General features: G+C 48.2%; 1 protein-coding gene across 2 annotated transcripts; it reads right to left on the reverse strand.

Moving 5' to 3' along the window:
• Positions 1 to 654: 654 nt before the first annotated feature.
• On the reverse strand, positions 655 to 21,838 carry PURG (purine rich element binding protein G). 2 transcript variants are annotated; one of them, XM_027906481.1, is made up of 2 exons: positions 21,003 to 21,838; positions 655 to 4,712 (listed from the first exon to the last, which is right to left on the reverse strand). In XM_027906481.1, exons 1-2 carry the CDS (start codon positions 21,828 to 21,830, stop codon positions 4,701 to 4,703), a joined length of 840 nt encoding a protein of 279 aa, XP_027762282.1. In that variant the 5' UTR covers positions 21,831 to 21,838; the 3' UTR covers positions 655 to 4,700. The 2 variants fall into 2 exon arrangements, with proteins under 2 accessions (XP_027762282.1, XP_027762281.1); XM_027906480.1 differs by lacking the exon at positions 655 to 4,712 and having other exon boundaries at positions 20,376 to 21,838.
• Positions 21,839 to 22,069: the final 231 nt, after the last annotated feature.

The following is a 22,069-nucleotide window of genomic DNA, read 5'->3' on the forward strand; positions in this document are numbered from 1 at the left end:
TTAATCCCAAAATAGCTTTTTTGGGGGGAAGGAGGGGGAGGAACCTCAAAAACCTGCGAGTCTTGCAACAGGTTTTGTTCGCAAACGCAGGCAAATCTGGAATATTTGCTTACTCCTTTTATTGAACCTGCTGGCTGATTTGATTACTTCCCTGGAAACGCATGTGCAAATCAGTTTTCCAGCCGTTTGAGGGCACTGCCTTCCGCCGAGACGTCTCCGGTGACTGATGCCAACTCCTTGCTAATGCAATGTGCAGGAAGAGCCGGCGCTGGATGCCGACGCCGATGCCCAGAGCTTTCGGCCGCTCGCAGCCATAAATCCCTTCATTCCCAGATGCAAAACGCTGGCTGCCGTCGGAAATGCCTCACCCACAGAAAAATTCAATCTCTTAAATTAGGCAGGGCTGAAGCCACGCACTCACCCGGATAGAAGGATCTGATGATGGAAGGCTGGGAGGAAAAAAAAGGGCATCAAATTGAAAAGCCCCAGGGAGATGAATGGGAGATAACGGAGAGAGAAACATTTACAGCCTGAAATGCTTCCTCCTCCCAGGCAGATTTCCTTCTCTCCTCCGTGGGAGGCATCCAAAGGGGAGCCACAGTGCAGGCACCCCAGAGGAGGGATAAATCCGAGTGTAAGAATCCGAGCAGACAGTTAAGACTACACAAGTAAGCAAATTTATTCGAAGACAGAACAAATATCGTGGCAAACAACAATATGCAAATTCAGTTGAGAACAGGGGTAAATATCAGACTTTGTTTTCAAATCGATATAAAATATAGTCAGATTTTCTTTTGTCCAAAAAGCAGCTCGCGTTGGGGTGGGGGAGTTGGGAGGGGATGGCCCTGTTCATGCCATCCGAGGTGAGTGTCACCTGCAAAACCTCAGGCTCAGGAGGCCAGCAGAGATGAGTGATGCCAGGAGGAGACGGAGATGCCTTTGGGACCCCAATTTTCTGCCTCCATTCTCCTTAAAAGCCAATTTTTGGCACAGAGAAAGGGATGGGTTCATCCCCTCCGAGACCCTCAGTGCCCACCTACCTACATACAGATGGGGCAGTCCCAGGGATCCCGGCTGCTTTTTAGGGTTGGGCATCTTTTCAGGCACCTGCACCTCCTCTTCCTCGCTGGCTCCTGATGGATCAATCTCCTCTGAGCCTGCAAAGCCAGCGAGGCAGCAGCTCACCTGGGATGCCAAAGGAGTGAACAGGATGAAATCCCCTCCCGGACCGAAGGTGCTGGCGCGCTGCTTTCTAGAAAAGCCATCCCAAATAAAAGCAGACATAGAAAACATTAGATTGTCAATGAGGCTTTGAAACAAATTCAAGTTTATCCTTAATTTTTCTCGTGTGTGTGTGTGTGTGTGTGTGAGACTTCATACAAACAGACAAGAAAGACGTGGTGAACTTCAAGCTCCGGATCGGCATGTGGTCAGTTAGTGTCCGCAGAAGCACCATCGGATACGGAAGAGTTTAGCACCAGAGAGTTTGGAGGACCTAACTGAGAACATGCATCCTTTGGAAAACATGGGGGTGGGTTGGGAATAGGCAGTGGGGAGACATGGAACAGTCCATTAGAAACAATACAAGGCAATTCATGAGTTTTCATACAGTACAATACAGTCACTGATCAATTAACCCTTTCAGTACAGTACATGACAAGTAACACTTTGCACCCTGTTAACACTAGGAAAGGAGGGGTTTGGGCTGGAGGGGGGTGGCTGGGGGGTTATCCCTTCTGCCATTGAATTTCAGGGACTGTGCCTGTCCCACCCCAGCTTGGACATCCCGGCCCCAGCCTGGTTCCCGGGGGGATGCAGTGGTGGAATGTGATGCCACCAGTCCATCCACCCGCAGCGAGGTCTGCACCCAAATCAGAGAATCCCAGAATTCCAGGATGGTTTGCTTTGGAAGGGACCTTATAGATCATCTAGTTCCAACCCCCCTGCCACGGGCAGGGACGCCTTTCACCAGACCAAGTTGCAAAATGGTCCTGGTTTGGCCATGGAAATGGAGAACCACCCCGCTCTGCCTCGTGCCAGCTGCTGAACCGATGAGAAAACTTCACTCCAAGTGAAGTTCTACCCGGCCGGTTCTGGTGCCAACACAAACAGAAAGGGTTCAGGGGCTGAGCTCAGACAGCCCCCAGCCAAACCTGCTTCTTCCCTCGGGCATAGTGAGAACAGGGTCCACTGGAAAAGTGCTAAATTACAGTACATTGGCATTTCCATATGTCAACTATTGAACAGCAAAACAGATTGTTTGAAAACAGAATCAGTATCGTACAGTAAGTTCACACTTAATTCTTCACCGTTTCTACACTTGTAACACATGCATTTTATTTCCATTAGTTTAATGCCAGTAGGACCAACATCCTCCAGAACAATGATCTAACATTAAACAAAACTTCCTAAGGAAAATATTAAGCATCACATAAAGTTTCAGGAAAAACCTGTTAATTAGCATCACAAGGTACTCAGATTTACATTTAGGAGTTTTCATGCCATGACTTTTAAAACACCTTTTGGTTAATATCCTGGGGGGTGGGGGAGAAACAAATCCAAATAAAATAACCAATCCAACCCAAAAAAAAAAAAAATTTAAAAAAAAGGAATGTTTTGGGAAATAATATATTTCTCTATCTGTATACACACCCATGGAGACATGCACGTACACGTGGGCTGGTGCATGGGTGTGTGCACAATATATTTTGATAAACTTGACTCATTTCAAGGGCATTTTCATGGGTCCAAAAAGACTTTCAAGGAAACGAACTCTAAACTACCGAAGCAAATTAAAAAGTCTGTCTTGGAGGAACAGAAAAAGTCAGTTCAACATCGTCTGTGTGCTGTCCCAATGCGCTTCCCACGAGCTATCCGAAAACCCAAACAGCTAAAAATTCCTACAAGAGCTTTTTTTTCCCACCTAAAAGGCCCTTCCAAAGCGAGAGGTGCTGTGCTAGGATTTGCATTCGGGCCTCAGGTGTGCCATGCTTAATTCTACCTTCCTAAAGGACAAGATGCCAACTCCAAGGGGCAAAAAACTACAGCTGAGGGGGATCATAAAAACAAAAAATCCTGTTCCACATTCCCCTGTCTCCCGAGCTTAATTTCCAAGGACTAAAGGAGACTGCTGGGCTCACTGGGGGGTGAATTTTCCAAAGGGTTTGCCTATATCCTCGTGACAGCGAGCGGGATGTGGGCTCTGAGTCACTGAGGTGCTTTCTGAAGAGGTTGTCCCCTCAGCTCTATAATTCTGGGGGCTCAGATAGAGCAGCAGCACTGCCTGCTGCTATTTCTTAAAGCTACGTTTGCAGGGATATTTTGGCTGGGGTAAGAGAATAAAAAAAAAAAAACACACAACAAAATCTGGATTCCATTTTCAAGTCCAATGATAGAGGATGCAAGAGCATAATACTTGGGGTTGCTCAAGATTTGTGGTTTTAAACCATCTTCAGTTCCCACTGAGCATCCAAACCCCTCAAGGTGTACTGAAGAAGGAAACCAAGAAAACCAGACACTAAAACAGGGGTTGTTTAGGAAAAATCCTCCACCTGCTGCAGCAAGGAAACCCAACACACCTATTTCTTTTTGTTGCTGAAGGTTATTTCCATCACTTGCTGGGAGTGAAGGAGAAGACATAATTCCCTTCTCTCCATTCAAAACTGAGCGTGCTGTAATGGTGGGGTTTATCCATTAACTTTCACTAGGGAGCAACTCCCATCAAGGAGGATTGCCAGAGAAGGATTTGGATTGACTATGGGCTCGTCAAGGAGGATGAGCAGCAGTCCCAAGTGTGGACACCCCGGTGTGGAGGAGATGTAGCACTCCCACACCCACCGTGATTTATTTGCTGCTGTGAAAACCCACGAGGGTTTTTAAAGGAGCAAAACACCCCCAGCTGGTTGAGCGTGGATAGTCTGGGGCATCAAAATTCGGATTATTCAGCATCCCAGGGATCACCACCCCATTTCAAATCCTGGAGATTTCTGACTACGTTTGCTACAAACTCTACCCTACTTATTTCTTGCTGGCAAGGGAGCTCTGATCCCCAACCTTCCTTACGGAAATATCACAGGAATTTAACAGGAATAGCAATGCATATCCAAACTGCCTCTGAACATGAGAGCCGATTAACTCCTAACAACACTTTCCGAATTCAGCAGCAAACCCCAGGGTTATTATGCTCCATCTTCTAAATCATCTCTAAGTCTTTTTCACTTAAAAACACCTTTTTGCAGCTGAAGACAACGACCAATTCCAACGGCACTTTCAGTGCAGGCACAATGATGGCTTTTATTGCAATGGCTTGAGCGCAGCCTTTATTGGTACCAGAGTCTCAGACTGGTTTGAACTGGGCTGTCCCGTATGGGCTCACCGGGGTCTCGTACCGAACACAAGAGCGTCTGCCCTACACCTCTCACTCTGCTCAATTCCAATCCCATCCCCATCCCTTCTGAGACTCCTCCTGTTTCTTTGGTGTTTTTAAAAGCCATGCGCTCGGGTCTCCGGAGGACCTCGAAGTTTACAGCAACCACGTCTGCCTGGACGTCAGTGACAAAGGTGTCTGTTCTGTTGAGGAAAATTAGCTTGGAGGGGTTAAATTCCCTACTGTAAAGTCTCTAACAGATATGTAATGGAAGTCAGGCACCGGACAGGCGTCCAACACACCTCAAAATTATCTTCTGATGGCCCCTAAGTAATTAACACTGCGCCTAAGAGGGAGAAGAGGTGGGGAAAAGAAAAGAGTTCAGAACTCAGTGCTGACAGTATGTACAAAAGTGCAGTGCTCAATATAGTCCAAAGCAAAGTGACTACTAGTACTTAAAGTGCTAGTTCCGACGTCGGTTTGGTTCAGTGTCCGAAACACGGGGAGAACACGGAGAGGGGGGGGATATCCAGGGAGGGAAATTAAAAACAGACAGCACTGCAACTGCACATGCCACACCAAAAGTGCTTCAAATCACACCATCGCGGAGGGGTGCGTAACGCCACGGCTCAGCTTGTGAACACACACGAGCAAACGACTGACACCTTTTAGGTTACTATAAAGAACAGCTCCATTAACTCCACCACTATGGACCCATTCGGAAAGCAAGTGGTCACAGCGCACGGAAAACAGAAAAACAGCCCCCACTCCGAAACCATGAGCCTTTTGGAACACTTACGAGTCTTTGCAACTAGGATACTCAAAGTCTAGCAAAAGCAGCCCTGCCCAGGGTCTGCAACAAGCTTCGTCGACGCTTATCATGCACGTTTACAGAGGAGCCGTGCAGCAGACTGCCTCCTTTTACACCTACCTTACAGGTTAGCCTATGTACCTATTTATTTGTGGTTTGCTTCGTTAATTGTAGCTTTCTGACTATGCTTTAAGCTGGCTTTTTTTCTCATAACCACCCTACCAGCTGAAGGACAACGAATGCAAGAACAAGACGACAAAGGCGGTCAGGGAAACACTGACATTGCCAACGGCCCGGCTTCATTTTCATGAAGGAAAATGCTCCAGAGAAGGACTTTGGATCAGCATGCTCCTGGAAGGAGGCTGGAAAAGGAGCATTCATCCCAATGGACAACAGACACTTCTCCTTTCTCCCTTTAAACACACACTTACTTAGCCTGTTCCAGCTGCTGGCATCTGCTTTTTTACTAGCCACAAACCCAACCTTTGCACTCACGCTGGAAAAACAAGAGCTCTGCTTGTTGGAAACAGGGGGCAGGAAATCTCCTGCTAAGGACTGTGCTGGTCCCAGTCCTCACCCTGGGCTGGAAGCAGCTCCTTGCAAGCTGGGACGTGCTCCAGCAGTGCCCTCCCATCCCCTTACCTCGGGAGCTAAATGCTTGCAAAAATACTTTTCTCCCAAAAGTGCCACATGGAAAGGGGAAAACCAGATCTTCAGTTCTCACTACATTCCTGTAGGCACCCCCGAAAAAGGTCACAGCACAGCAAAGTGGCTCCCCAGGCCCCACCACAGGCGTCGCTGCCAAATCTCCAAGGGGTTGTACAAGGCAACATCTGGCTGTGCAACATCTGGTGCATCTGAGGCGGGCATGGATCATTTTTATGGAGAAAGCTCTTTTTAAGTCAGACATATCGACTTGCTGGAGCTGGCAGGATATGCTGGGGATGCTGCAGGTATAGCTGCAGATGTGTTCCTCATCAGAGATTAAGCACTAGGGAGATTGTTTTCCAGAAGCAGGGAACATTAAAGGAGAGCTACAAAGCCAGGTCACTTCTTTCCACTACTGCCAAAAAGAGCTGGATTTAAAAAAGCAAAAAGCACGTTCTTGCATACAGGGGACATGGATGTAGATCCAACTTTGCAGGCATATAACTGGAAAGAAAGGAGCCTGGAAAAGACATGGGAGCTGGAGGAGTGCAGTGTGAGATTGGCAGTGCCCCTCAGAGAGGGGGGCAGAGGGGAAACACAACCAACTCAGTCCACCATTCAGATAACAAACTGCTGGAATGATATATCCAGTCTTGTTGCCAAAGCAGCAAGGTCTGGGGAACGTACACAAGAGCGTGGATGTGGCCATGATTCCGCCAGATATTTTCCCCCTTTGCCATAGGTAGGCACTGGGATAACATTTGGTTTAAGTACCATTGACCTCAGCGCTGAGACCAAACCCAAACACTGAACGCACAGACAATTACCAGCCTGGAAACTCCCCTGCCAAAATCACTCCTTCTCCAGGTCTTTTTATAACATGCTCTTTCCTGCCTTCCGGTTGAAAGGATTTCTGGCAGATGATTTGGAAGTGGCTAATAAATCTAACGCTAGGACGTCGCGTCCAATTGCACAGTAATTTCCTGCGCTGCTCTCACAAGGAAGTTTACACGTTTTTGCTGCTTTAGTTTCTCCTATGGACACACCGGTGGCCATGTCTGACACTCCTTACAATTCTGCCTCCTCTTGCCTGGACTGGCAACCCTGTTAAATTTTTAAGAAGAAAAGCTATTACAGGTTTTTCAGGAGAAAAAACCGCCTGCTTTGCCCGTGACCTCGCCTCCAACCCAAGCTCTGGAATTCAAAGGCATTCGTAAAACCCCGCTTCAGATTTTCGTCTAAATATCCTTGGCAACTTTTCCAGCCTCCAACAAACAACTCATTTGAAAGTTTATTAGGAGCAACGATTTATTTCTGGAAGTGGAGGCTTTTGCTGTGCCGAAGCCTGCAGACACCCCTGAGCTGATTTTCAGCGGTGAATGAAGTGATTCCCAGGCACAGCCTATTCCCAAGGAAAACGCCATCCCAGATCACTCCGTACCAGAGGAACTACAGGGCGAACTGGAGATGCGGGGCCATTTTTAATTCTATGCTAATTATCACAATAAAAACCAGATCCTGCAGCGGAAGGCCGATTCCAGGAAGAAATAATCATCCATCTTTTGTAGCTGGAGCCGTGCTGCTCGAGAAGAAGCTTATTTACAAAATGGCAATCTCCAGAAAAAGGCTGTTATCGTTGCCTGACAAAGCCATATATTCTGATTCCTTCTGTGGGGGGGGGGGCTCTGCCTGGGAAATTCCACTTTGAATCCAAATGCTATAAACCTCAAATATGGAAAAGCCACATCCCATCCAACAGAAACCAGCTGTGGGGCTGATGCAAGCCACTGTACCACAGAAATGATGCTTGGAGATCCCTGCTTGGAAAACCCTGCGTTCAGTTTAGAGCAGGAAAATCATAGGACCTCTCAAGTGTTTATATGTGAGAAGATGCTGTTAATGAAAGCATCAATGGTGTGTAAACAGAAATGAAATTCCTAAAGCAGAATTTCTGCATTTTGTATGGTTACTTAAATGTGGGTAAGGAGCATCATTTTTCCCCACCAGGATGACATGAAAGTGCCATTTCTTTGTATGCAGAAAATTTAAAAAAAACCCCAAAAACCAAAACCAATAACCCAAACATGAACCTGCAGAGTAGTTGTGATAGGGGTGAAAAACCCCAAACAAGTAGCAGGATTGCAATCAGTTCCTGCTCCCCCCACATCCTGCCTTAGTCCCTGAAGAGGCTCTAACAGCAGATTGCACTGCCAGACTATCTCACAGAGATGGGAACCTGCACTTTGGGCCACAGCCAAGCCAGACCCCGAGCGCCTTTTTCCTTGACTGCCAAGATGCAGTCTTCCTCAAAGAGCTGCTTCCACCTGGGAATGCCAACACTGCCAGCTCGCTACCCACAGAAAGGGCTCTGCCCTGCATTCTCCATCTCTCCTCGCTGGGTATCCACACGCATCCAAGATGCCCGTGCCCAGCATTACCAGGCACGCTCGTGGGGAGCGGCAGAACAGCTCCGATACATCGCCCCGCTGTAATGATGGAGCCTGAAGACGGGAACATTGGACCGCAGGGACGGCATGTTGAAAGCAAAACATTTTATTACCATCGGTTAAGCTTCATAATGCACACTTATGAGTAAGAGAGAGGTTATATGGAGATCACTTTGCTCCCTACCAACTGCAGCTTCTGGGATTAAATGCAGCAGCTGTTGAGCGGAGCGTAACGGGACCAGTGCAAAGAAAAGGAGAATAAAATACATTTGAAACGGCGGGGGGGTAGCTTGGCAGAAAACGGGCCCCTGACTTGAAATTCAAAGAGAAAGCTTTTTTTTTGTTGTTTTGTTTTGTATTTTTTTCCAGCTGTACCAAAAGCCACAGCGTCCTAGACAACAGCTGGTCACCAAGCACTGCTCTGAAAACCAACTCAACACCCACCTCAGCGTCTCCCACCTGGTACGGGCATCGCGGCTCAGACACAGCACAGGAACACCAGAGGGGACCGCTTTTCCTTGGGGGGGCACGACACCTCTACAGCCAATGGATCGAGCACAGGGGCAAAGCAGGATGCTGCAAAAACAGGAGCTCCTGTCTAATCCCACCCACGCGGGTGCCTACAGGAAATTCTGGTGGCCATGGAAGGCAGAAAGGTGCATGACAGCTGGGATCTATCCCGGATTCAGGGACAGTGCAAGGCTTGCCTGGGCTTGACTCACATGTGTGATTTTTGGTTTGTTTTCTGTCTGTTTCCATGCAATGCTTTTGACAGTAAACGCCAGCCTGAGATGGTTTCTAAAGAACACAAGTTTCTTACAGCAGAAACTGCCCCTTCAATCTAAGATCAAAAATCCAGTTATCTTTCCTAGAGGTCAGAGGTCATAGAAAAGCTATTTTGGACCATCCACTAAAGAGTCACTGATACAGTTTAACAGCACCAGCTTTTTTAGCCCAAATCAGTTTACCTTCCAGCCAATCTTCCACAAGCAGCTTCAAATTGCATCAAACCCTATCCAGAGGAATGCTCTGATCTCCCCTTTCCCAATATTACAGCTCTCATTTCACAATAGTTTCTGCATTCAAACCAAATTCAAAGGAGAAAATGCCTTCACTAGTGAAAGAGGACTCCAGCTACTGCTAGCACAAAACTACCAATTTTTCTTCTTCTAGCAAACAAACCACTTGGCTAGAAAGGTGGGAAGCTCTTGGAAGACTGAAAGCCTGGAGGAGGCTGGTGTTTAGGCTGAGACAAGTGAAAACTCCCCATGACTTGGCCTCTTGCTTGTTCTGTTTTGCACAGAATCTTCAGCCTCGCCGAGGGAAAGAGACCAGTATGGGTTTTGAGAGAGCACCTCAAGGGCTTATTGCAACAGCTCAAGGGCTGCAGTGTGGAGGAGGAGGAGGATGAACCTCACTCTGTGGGAAGCCTGAGAAGGGAGCTTTGGGGAGGTTATCCCAGCTTTAGAGGGTGACTCCTAAGAGCAGGAAAGAGGAGAGAAAAGCAACAGGTTAAACTGCAGTTTGGTACTGCAGAGAGGAGCAAGTGGGCACCACCTATGCCTCACGCTCTGGATTGGGGGTTTTGTTGCAGTTTCACATGTACAAGCACAAAGCACACACTGCCAAACAGACACTTTTAAGCTGTTCTTAAAAGAAAAGTCTCTGTAATATGCCTTCACCAAGGTAACCCACAGTTAAAAGCTGGCAGCATCCGTGAATATGTTCCAGCACCTCCCTCTCCTTTTTTATTTTTTTTTTTTAATTTCTTTTTTAATAAGACAGCTAGAAGGAACTTATCACTTGTTACCTCAAAGGATTACCCCTGGCAGCGCTGAGGGATGGTTGTGCTGACATAAGCAATAAATGCTGTTATGGATGCAGCAGGATTACGTGCAGACTGTGTGCTGGCACACGCCGATCCCCGGACAGACATGGCCATATGCTCTCCAGAGCGGATGCACCAGGCAAGAGCTAAAAGTCCCATGAGGCAGAAAAGGAAGGATGAAATAGCTGGGCAGCATGCTGCAGCATCCAGGATAAAGCTGTGGATGCCTTCCCTGTGAGTTATACTGTGACAACACCTGTGGGTGGTGGGCCCTTACCTGGCTCAGGTCTCTGCTGCCACTTTGACCCAGGTGCCACAGGCAGGCTCTGGTGGTCCCTGCACTTGGTGCCTCCCACTGCAGCAACCAGAGTTAGTACAGGACTGTAAGAGAGTAGACAGGAGCTTGGCAGAGGCACAGCTCTTATCTCCACATCTCCATACCCACTTTGCTGTGGGCACGCTCATCCCGCAGGCCTGAATTTAGTAACCCACATCAAACCCCTGGGTCGATTCCCAAACTGATATGGAAGCACCCTGTTGTTACGCACGCTGAGAAAAGTGTCTCTGATTGCTCCGCACCCTATTTAAATGTCCCAGGGAGGACGAAATTCTGGCAACCTTCAGAGAAACAAAATTGAGGTTACAGGTAACAAAGAATCCAGGCATGGCACTGAGCCCTGGTGAGAAGGAGCAGTCTCAGCTCAGAGCAACACTTGCAGCAGATGCAGTAAAGCTCATCCCTGGGGAAGCTGTCAGACGCTGTCTTCAAGTGACATGGTGCGTGCCGGCTGCTCGGAGGAAGCAGCACATGATCAGATCTGCCCCAGGTAACTGGTTCCCTACTCCACACGGGAACCATCACAGAGGGAGTGGTTAAATAACTCCCCTTTCGCTGCAGCATCACCCCAAGAACCTGCCCTAGCCCAGAGGTAACATGGGCCAGAGCCCCACCATCCTTGCAAGGGCTGCAGAAGCAGGTGAGAGCTGCAGAACAGCATCCCTGGAATGGTTAAGGCCAAATCATGCCAAAACAGACACAGAGGAAAGCAACTGCCTGGGAAAAATATGACCATCTCCACATCTTTCTGTCCTATATCGGCTGCAGCAGTTGGCAACCTTGCGGGGAGGGAGGGAACGGAGGCACATTGGGGTTTTGCACAACATTTCCAGGGGGATTCACAAGCAAGGCTTAAAAAAAGGTGCTGAACTTCTAAGGAGAAAAACAAATTCAGGGCTCTTAAGCCAGGTCACCCACAAGACATGAATAGGACCGATAAATACCCTTAGTGGTCCAAATGGGAAAAAGAAAAGCACAGCCAGGACTGGGCCCTGCCAGCAAAGTGAGAGGAAAATGTCCCTATGCACTGAGCCATATAAACACCTACAGGGGTTTCTGCTTTAGTGACCTTGATGTTTTGTGACCAGATGGAGCAGGAAATAAAATGCCGCTTTAAAGGATACGCTCTGAGGTAAGAGGCACAGAGGTTTTGTTCACCTTGTGAAACACTATGCCTATTCTCAGCTTATAAGTAAAACATTTGAGCCAAAAAACTCTTTCCCTAGTTTTACCAGGATGGGGGTATTATTAAAAATGCTTAAATTAAAAAACTTCATCACTTAACCACAGTGGTGTGCACAGTAACTGAGTTGTCGGACCTAGCATAAGTCCCACTGCCAAGAAGTGAGAATCAAATCCTTGCCCTCTGCTCTTGGATGTCAGTGGCCTCTGTTCGTCCCTGCTGTGACATCTACCTGGGAAAAACTCTTTTAAAAGTGCCACCAGCACAATGCTCCACTTTCCAAACACTTTGCAATGTTCACTGGAGTCTCAGCAAAGAGACTGTCCTTGGAGGCAGCTCAGTTCCCTTGCAAATATCTGCTCTGAACAGCGCTATGGAGATCTTGGGAGTGTTCAAACATCTGGAAGAAAAGAAAAAGCAGCTATTGTGGGGGCAACCCAAACAGAAATACATCTGTTGGCTGCACACTGAGTTTCACTTACCCCAGAGCACTCTTCCATCACCTCCCTGCCTGCATACAAGGTCTCTGGCCTTAGATTCCCCCTGCCAGCTCCCCGGAGCAGAGACTCTCTTTTTAATATCGGGTACTTCCCAACCAGGCAGCAGCACAGGAAAACTCCTCCATGCTCCAAGCAAAAATGACAATTTGCAAAGCAGCAACAGGTCCAAGGGGAACTTGCAGAGACAAAACAGCTCCTGTTCAACACCGGTTGCCGAGGCAAGCGGTGGGAGCCATGCCAAGGCCAGGCTTTGCTCCCTGTGAGCCCTCTGGTTTGCTCTCATGCTGTGAAGCTGCTGGGGTGTGCTGCTGCCAGCACACAGCGTGCTCCAGCTCACCCTTTACAGCGCTAACATGGAACAGCAGGGATAATTAATTTATGTTAAAAATACCAGGGCTGAATTGGCACATTCAGTCTTTTCCCTAGCAAGAGGAGGGAAGGAGTAGCTGCTTGACAGATGTTGGTCATATGCTTAAATGCCCTTCTGGAAGGCGCTGGGATATACGTGTTGAGTGGAGACAGAGTGGAGTGAGAACCTGGAGGAAATTCTCTCTAGTTAGACCTACACAAAACTCTCTCAGATCTCCTTGCAATAAAAATGTTAGTAAGGAGAAGTTCATGCAAATATTTCTGTGGCTATTCATATAATAAGAACACACAATCCTTGGAGAAGGCAAGGGAAAACCTGTATTTCCAAACATGTTGGCACAGGGAGCTTATATTGTCACTTGATGCCTTCCTTCCATTTGTGTTTAAATGGACTCATCGGAAAGCAACAAGAACATGATGAGGGCTAAAAATTACCCCTGGTGGAAGGCTTTGTATTTCCTTAGGAAAGGGTGCAGAAGAGACCTGACAACAGCCTTTAATCATGTGTAAAAGCTGCAGCAGGGAAGAAAATAAACTGTTTTCGTATCTCCTCTGGAGAGCACGGCCTGTAAGGCAAAAAGCGACAGAATTAGATGGAAGGAAGAGACACATGGAATGGGCAGCAGGAAAAGTATCAGAGAGGAAGCAGGGGGAAACAGCTTGGGGAGAGAGGCTGGGAATATCCACCATGGGAGATTTGAAAGAGCAGATTTTTGCCAGGTTGTTCAACTTGAGAAAAATAAGAATGCTTTCTGCTGTATGGGCCCTGAAATGCACCATTAGAGGCACCCTTGCAAAATTAAGTTTGGAGTCAGGTATGTTCCAAACCTTCCAAACACTCCATTTCACACCAAATTTCTCCCTTTTCCGCTCTCGGTTATCATCAGTATTGATCAGTACCTGATCGCCACAAAAACTCTGCTGCCAAACAAACTCCTCTTTGTCACACCCCTTTGAGGTAGGGAGGTATCCTTCACCCCAGTTTAGCGGTGGGGAGCATAGGCACAGGCAGGATAAAGCCAAAGTGATCCAGTTTTCCATTATCAGGAGGCCCAGCTTGAGATACTGACAGCTTTTCCAGAGTCCTTGCAATTATTCCAGCACTTCACTGGTTCAAAGCACAGCTTTCAACAGCTGTTAACACCGAGCAGGGCTCAGGAAAACAAAGGCAATACAAGTGGTGATCATCTGCAGAGTCTTGTTAGAAACGACACAACCCCTTTTGCAAAGACAGGCACACGGAAATTGCTTCTTGAAAGCCGCTTTCTTTCCCTCTGATCCCTTCCAGCCTTCACCAACACCTTTCCTTCGCAATAGAAAAGAGCAGCTGCCCCATCCATAACACAACACTCCGTCACTCAGCCAGCACCCGGAGCAAGGCTCCGGTGAAAAGCACACAAGAGCACCCATAAATTGGGATGGCATGAGCAAACCTGACAGGTCACCAACACTTGTGGGCTCCTCTAAACCTCTGCAGGTGTTCCTGGGCAAGACCCCCAGCTCAGTAAGAGCCAAGCCACTCAAGTCTTAAAGCGCAGGCTGGAAAAGCAGACACTCCATCCATCGGACACACTTGGCCCCGATGGGTTTGTTGGCAAGATTAGACACTTGCAGAGCGCGTTACTGATTAGACACTTGCAGAGCATGTTACTGTACCCAAAGAGGAAGGAGAACCAGCCCAGGAGAACCACCTTGGTCCCCGAGTGGAGCATCCACGCTCTCTGCCCCCTTCCCCAGCTCCACAGGACTGACTGTTCCTCCTACTACAGATAAAACCATCATCACGCTCTGTGATTCCCTGGAGCACGGATCTTGTCCTCACTTCCTTCCACCCCCTCCTGCCTTTTCGTTCCTCTGCCTCGGTGGGAAGCTCTTACTCCCCCTCTCCCTCAGCATTGTGCCAACAACATGTGCTCCGAACAAGGACCAGATGGGAATACTTGTAAGAGCCTGGGGTTAACCCGTGTCTTTTATCCCACATACTCTCTGCTGTTTTGAAATGCAGATTCTATTGCACACGATTTGCAGCGTAAAGATTTAAGGTTAGTAGTAGAGTGTGTTGATATTGCTTGGGAAATCCACCTCCCTGCTCCTATTGCACGTTGAACGTCTCCAACACGGGAGACGGCAAAGGCGACAGATAACATTTTAACGTCTCCAAGGGAAGGACCCACTGGAAGCAGGGAAAAAAACATCTATGCATATATATGTATATAATATTCCTCTCTCTCCCTCGCCTCCACGTTAATTTGTGCCCACGTGTGAGCTCACAGGTGTCCTGTCAGCGCGGTGCCGAGGGGGGCCAGGCACAGGGCCTCCCAGCTCTAGCCAGCTGCCAGCACCCAGCACCGAGGGCAATCCTTGCCTCCAATTCATCTCCGCACGGTAAACGATCAGCCATGAAGGAACACATGCAAACTTCTGCCTTCAGGATGGATTTCCCCCACTGTGCCTCAGAAATCCATCTGACTGCCTGCATAGCTGAGGCAGGAGCCATTATCCCGCCCTGTTGAATACTAGTACGTAGGATGGGTCTGCAACGCCTAAAAGATGAAATATGTCTTTTCTAATTTACGGTGGCTACTCTGTACAGAGTTAGCAATTTTCCATGTGCCACTCCAAGCGTTTTGAGGTAGCCTAGCAATTAAGAAGATGAATTAGCAAGTCGTTAATGATGGTTTTATTGGGGTGGTAGCCAGGCCCCTCGAGGCTAGGCCAGTACGAGCAGAACCACATTCAAACACGAGAACACCAGCAGGTACCTACACCTTTCTAGAAGATCACGTACGTGAGAGAGCCCCAGGGCTGCAGGTTCAGGTTCCGCGTGATGCCTCCCTCGGCATGTGCAAGGAACGATCTAATTACATCCATCACAGAAATGCCAAAACGACATCCGGCTTATAAAGCCTCAATTTATGCCCTGACATTTCTGGAAAACCAATTTTTAATCCATGTCATCTATCAGGGGTTCTTGGTATTTTATTTCACCTCGATGCTTTAGAATACTGTTGCCTTTATGGAGGTGCAGGTGGGGAACTGAACACAGGCTGACATAATATTAGGAAGAAAATTGGAGTCAGCCCATGAAAGCTTCTGCAGATTTTGGAGAAACAGAGTAGTGAAAGATCTGGCTTTAGCTTTTTCCAAATCACCCGAGTCCAGAAGCACCTTGTCCCCTGGCCGGGGCTTTTTTCCTGTGGTCATAACAGAATTCAGCCATTTTTAGGCAAGACTGGATCACCCCAAAAAAGCATTTTGGTAAAGGCTCTGAGGTGACAGCCTCGCTAAGGTATAGCTTATGGTCTAGCCTTTAATCCCACTCTCACTTGAATAAACTCTTCCTTTCAAACACAACCTTTACTTGAAAGGAAATGAGGGGTAGGTGAATTTTAAACATCACAACACATTAAGTAATTAAAAATAAAGGGCAATTTAATTTTGGAGGAAGCAGCGTAGAAAATTAAACAGAAGATCTAATTCTCCTTAGGAACTCTTTCATAAACTGCATATATCTACTGTATGTACAGCAAAAGTGGGAATGCCATGGAAATGAAATCACTTATTAAGCAATTTTTGACCTGGTGCAAAATCTGCCCAATAAAAATAGACAATAATAAACCTTTTTCTGCTATAAAAATTACTAGGATTGGATAACAGGACTGCAAGTCACACAAGCACTAGGTTTCCTAACAACCACCAACTCCCTTCCCTGGGAGTTTAGGTCACTGCAATAGGCCATAGAGGAAAAAAAAAAATGATGCAATTACCAGACTATGACATCTGTAGCTGAAAAAACAAATGTGCTGACATTGATTTTGGTAATTGCTTGGGTTTTTTTCGTACAAAGGACAGGATTTTAATACTTCTGCTTGGGATTTTATGAACATGGTAGTACAGATTTGCAGAGCCAGGGCTTGTAAAATGGCATGGAAACATGATGTGGCCGGGAGTACCTGCAGCTGCCTCTTCCTTACAGCTCTCACCTCGCCTCAGTGATACCTCCAAGGAAGAGTCTGCCTCCTTTTAACTATGTTTTCCCTTTCAGCCTTGCTGAAAACCTAAGGGATGCTCATGAGGGCCATGACCAAGAGCTCCCAACCAGCTCTGGGTGAACTAACATGTTTATCCAGACCGGTGGCAGGAGCCAGACATCCCCTCCTCAGACTGCACACTTCAGATAAATAAGATTATTTCGCTATGAGCTACTACAGGCTACAATATAGTCACATAAATATAGTAATGCCTATATGTGAATATGGATTGGTATATATTGGATACAGATAAGAAACACTTACGACGACGAGTAGATACCAATAACCACTGCAGCTTCTCGCTGGGTAAAGTCCATCGTCCAGGCTCCAGGCCAGGAGCCCCCGAGGGTGGGGTCTGCCATCCCCTCGGAGTGCCAGGCGGGCCCCCCTCACCACACCAGTGCAAAACACTTCCCAACCCTTCCATAGCTCTGTACTTTCCCAAGGAACCTGGTTCGATAGGCCAGACTCAGCACAACAGTCCCCCAGCTGCAAGGCAAGGGAAGTCCCCATGGCCCCTTCCACCCAGGATCAGCTTTTTGGGGACCACCCCACCTTCTGCACCAGCAGCGGGGAAAGCCAAGACTGAGGGAGCTGCTGGACTTGGCTTTGTCAAGACTACACGTGAAAAGCCCGGTTTTAAGCCTCGACAGCAACACGGGGGGGGCCCGATCTGCAGAAGGGGCGAGGAGCTGCCGGGACGGCAGAGCTGAGGATGCTCGGCAGCTCTGCACATTGCAACTTAGAAAACCAAATCATCCCACCCGGGGTGGCTTGAGAGGATCCTCAATACTGCGCCTGTACTCCCCTAACATACGAGCGGAGCTGGACCAAGCAGGTGCAACAGGTCTCTAACAGACACATGCATGCAGGAGACGGCTTCTCTCAGCATTACACTACGTTACCAAAGCATCCCCTTACCAGAGCGGGAGCAGAAATGTGCTCCTAATATTATTTACACAATATAAAGTGCATCAGGATTTAATCATTCAACTGACAGACTTTCTGCCGGGACCATACAATTTTGAAACAGAGGTGAGGGCTTGAATAGGAAATTCTCTCATGAGAAAAAGAGGTTCAGATCGGTGCTCTTCACCCTGTCCTCCTAAGGATTGTTTTTGGCCGTTCTTTCTAGTGCAAATAAGCTTGTGTTTTCTCAAGTTTAAGGGACATGGCAGTTTCAGGGCATTGGGAACGAACATTTAAAACGCATCAGGGATCCGGTGCTCCCGAGCACCTCGCTGGGCCCTCCTGCACACCAGCAGCCCACGCTGTCACAGCGCTCAGGAGCTGGAGACGCGCTGCCAAAAACACAAAGGAACCCGTTTCTGAATCTCACCCTTCAGGACTTGCGTTGCTGCACCTGGAGTGCATCCACATTACCCTCCAACCCATCATCTGCAAACACCGGTGCTTCCCATCACGTGGAAATCCATTACCCTGCAACCCAACATCTGCAAAAACACCAGCGCTTTCCATGGTGGTGGAAACCCGCAGCTACTGGCCTGCCCACGGGTGACTGGCAGCAAACGTGACGATCCCGATCCAGGTTTGGATACTAAGGTGCACCCCGTGCCAGGGGAGTAAATGCATTAATGGATCCTACAGGGTACCTGCCTGCCAGAACCGAGCCCTGCCTGGTTGCCAGCAGATGCTGGATTCCTGGGTGATATTTACAACAAACTAATGGCATCGGAAGGCCAATTAACCAACAAAAGATAAAGGGTTTTTTTAAAAAATGGGCAGCTATAAGGAAAGCCATTTTGCATCCTTTTTTCCTTTTAAAACGGTGAAGAAAACATCCCTTTCCAATGACGAGTAATTTCCTCACCAACACTACAGGAACACAGGGGAAGGCATGATCATTTACAACACACGTGGTCACTCGGGCTAATTCCAACGCAGGAGCTTTCACGATCCCTTGAGGCAAAGGTAGGCAGGGATGGGGAGATGTCGAGCCACACAGAAATGGAAGGAGAGCGTAAAAAGTTTGTACATTCATAGCTCCGGCTTGTTGGACTAGAAGGGAATTTTTTACCTCAGGCACTGTGACGGGCAGCAGCAGTCAGCGATACGCTAACGACTCATTCACTAAATTCTGGTTTCACACCAATGACAGGATGTAGAGTTATTTTCATGTTGGGGTTTGTGGTTTGTTTTTTTTGTGTTTTTTTTTTTTTTCTAATTGACCTGTTAAAACCATTAGGACCAAAGCCACGAGAGCAATGATGAACCAGCACCCCGTACAACTCCTGCTGATTCACCACGGTCCGCAGGTGGTTCAAGTGATGGAGCGAAAACATCTCCTCCAGGTTTGAAAAAGGACCTGAAAGAGCAATCTATGGAGAAAGGGATGGGAGTTTGTTTTTGACACTAAGCCAAAGGCTTGGTTGCTGTAACTGCTATATGTGGTTTTAAAGGGGGAATCACCTAAAACAGTGAAATTAACTTTCTTATTTTTGTCACGACCGTAACATTTTCCTAAAGGTTCTTTGGTGACTTTGGTGCAAGCTTTTTTTTTTTTTTTTTCTTTTTTAATTTTTTTTTAAGTTAAAACAGATCGACCAGTTTTAGTACCCAAACTAAAGTCCAGATTATCCTCTTGGTTCCCAACCCTGCCTCCCCAACCTTTCTCATTATGATGTTAACAGGCAACAGCATTTGGATTGAGTGTGGCTGTGCAGGTGGGTCCACACTCGGAGCGGTGAACGGTCTGGTTGGACATAAATATGTTTCTCAAAAGATTAAAAAACAAAACATGTTGCATGGAAAAATAGCTGGTCCCACGTGCACACTCGGCCACTCTGTAATTAAACCATCTGAATGATTAGAAATACCTCATTAGACATGGTAATGCCTATTTCAAACAAGCTTAAAGGTGAGCAGCACGCTCCTGGAAGTACCTGGAGCTCAATCAAACTCCCGCTGGTTCCAGGGGAAGGAGCTGGTCGCCCAAATGGTGGACAAGCCCCTTACATTAAAAATATTCACGTTTTAAGAAACAGCAAAACCTTTCATCAACCTCCCAACCAGGTAATTGCACCCATTTTCCCTCCAGGCAGAGAGTCGATACCGTGAGATGTAAAAGTGACGTCAGAAAGGCTCCAGAGGGAGGACACCGACACTGGACTGGAACTGCTCAGTGACAGCTCCAGCTCCGAGCGGGTGGGAAGGGGGGTGATGGCAGGGCATGGATATCATCTCTTAACGACAGCACCTGGAAAGTCAACACGACAGAAAACCCAACACGGCGTCCACCACGGCTTACGAAATGTGCCATGGGTGAGCATGAGAGAGATGCCTTTGCCTATGAATCCACTGGTGCACCAAACCCCCCAAAGGTCTTTCTCATGCCCAGGGTGTTTTCCTGGCACAGGTAACATCACAACCACATTAATCTCATGCTTGGGAGAAGAGGTGTTCCCTCTGCCTCCCCACACCCGCTCCACAGTCGCCTGCTGGAACCCGTAACACACCTCGTACAAAAATACCTTCTGAAATTTTGGACAAAAATGCATTAAAAATAATAATAATTGAAAAAAAAAAAAATAAACACCAGCCTCGCACGGGCAGAACATGGAGATGAGGAGTGGGTTATTATTCATTGCCACTAATTCAGAAGGCTTAGCACTCGAGCAGAGCTCTGCTATCCTGGGAGACTCAGGTTATCTAGTCAGCACAAAACTACAGAATGAGTAACAAATCTTCTGCCCTTCACCAGCACGTGACCAAGGTCTGACTGGTTATCGAGGTTTTACCCACACAGACTGTTGTTTCCCGCCCAATAACCAGTAGATGACACTTTTAAAACCTCCCTCCCTCCTCACACAGACCAGTAATTCACGTGGATCTGATTTTGGCCTGCTCAGCCTTTGGACCCAGTACGGGCAGAAGCCAGTCCAGGAAAACCCGTGATAAGCAGAAAGTGATACATTTCATCCTAAGGTTTGGGGTGGGGGCACTTTTGTATCATGTTTAAGTGCAACACAAGCCTTATCTAGAATATTTAAAGGTCAGAGTGCCGGATTTTGTTTGTGCTGATGCACAAACTTCCATAGTCTTCAACACTCGAAGCAGCTGACTCACACGGACTCGGGAGGTTGGTCCTTTCCTAAGACATACGGAGATGTTTTGGGTGTAATTTAACGTGATAACCAGACTACTGTAACATTACGTACCGGAGTCAGCAAGAACTCCCAGAAAAGGACTCTTACAAAAAACTTGGGGCAACTTGGAATTACTATAGGTCAGTCCCTCTCACCAATTTCTGCTTGTTTTGTTTCGTTAATTGTCCAATGCACTCTATTCCAGACCCTCTTGCTCTTCACCACTGTCCCCTCTGGCATCCATTCTTTTTTCTTTATGGCTGTTGTAAATTCTCCTCATCTCTTCTTCGTACTTGATAAAATTTTCCCCGAACCGTGTCCACGCTTTGTAGGGAACTGTGATGGTGTTACGGTAGGGCGGCCTCACCTCACTTACCTTCAGGAAAATGCCGTACCTGTTGGATCCCACGTCGAAGTAGAAGCGCTTGTTGTCCACTCGGAAGGAGGTGCCCTCGGGGAGCTCCGGGGGCTCGTCGCCTCCCCCCCGGCGGTCCTCTATGTCCCCCTCGCCGTACTCTTCGATCAGCTGGACCAAAGCATCCCTGAACTCGATCATCCCCTGCGCTGGGAGGACGATCGTCTGCTCCTGTCCCAGGCTGTGGCCAAAGTAGCCCATCATGCCAGGTCCCCTGCTCATGGTTTGCCTAATCCGCAAGAAGCGCCCGCGCTGGTTCTCCTTCAGGTCCAGGTAGTACTTCCTGTTGTCCCTCTCGATGTACTCCGTTTTGAGGACGCTGTGAGGGGGCTCTTCGGAGCCCACGGACACCGGGGGCGAGGGCGGCGGGTGCTGCTGCCGCCTCCGGGGATGCTGCTCCTTGTCATTGCTGTGCTCGTGCACCCGGTGGCCGCCCTTCAGGCCCAGGTGGGCGTAGTGCTCGATGAAGTCCCCCAGGCAGTCTTTCAGCTCGGCAGCCACGGAGAGGGAGAGAGTCAGCTTGCTTTTCCTGATGTTGTCCTGCCGGCCTCTTCCTATCCAGACCTCGGCGATCTTCAGGAAGCGGCCACGGGAGCTCTGTTTCACATCCAGGTAAAACCGCTTCTTCTGGATGTCCACTCTCTTGGAGGCCAGCTCCTGGATCTCCATGCAGCTCCCCTGGGAGGAGGCCGGGTAGTGGTACTGCTGTTGGGACTGGGAATAAATGCTCCTGTGCAGGCCAGAGCCTCCCAGGTTCCTTCCTCCTCCTCCTCCTCTCCCTCTTTCCATCTTTACCAATCAGCTGGAAATAATACACAACGGAGACACAGATGACAACATCAGCACCAGGGGCCTGCTTGGCTCCTCAGCAGCGGCAGCTCTGTTCGGCGCTGCTCTCCCTACAAAGGCTCCTGCATCCCTCTCGGCTGCCACAGCACGCAGCATCGCAGCCCAACGATCCCAGACACTCTTCCCCTCCCGTGCTCCGGCTCCGACATCCTCCGCCGGAGCAGGGAGCCCTAGTTCCA

Source organism: Empidonax traillii, unplaced genomic scaffold (genome assembly GCF_003031625.1).
Source record: "Empidonax traillii isolate 1590-97213 ecotype Southwest subspecies unplaced genomic scaffold, ASM303162v1 scaffold1301:size135188, whole genome shotgun sequence".
NCBI lineage: Eukaryota > Metazoa > Chordata > Aves > Passeriformes > Tyrannidae > Empidonax > Empidonax traillii.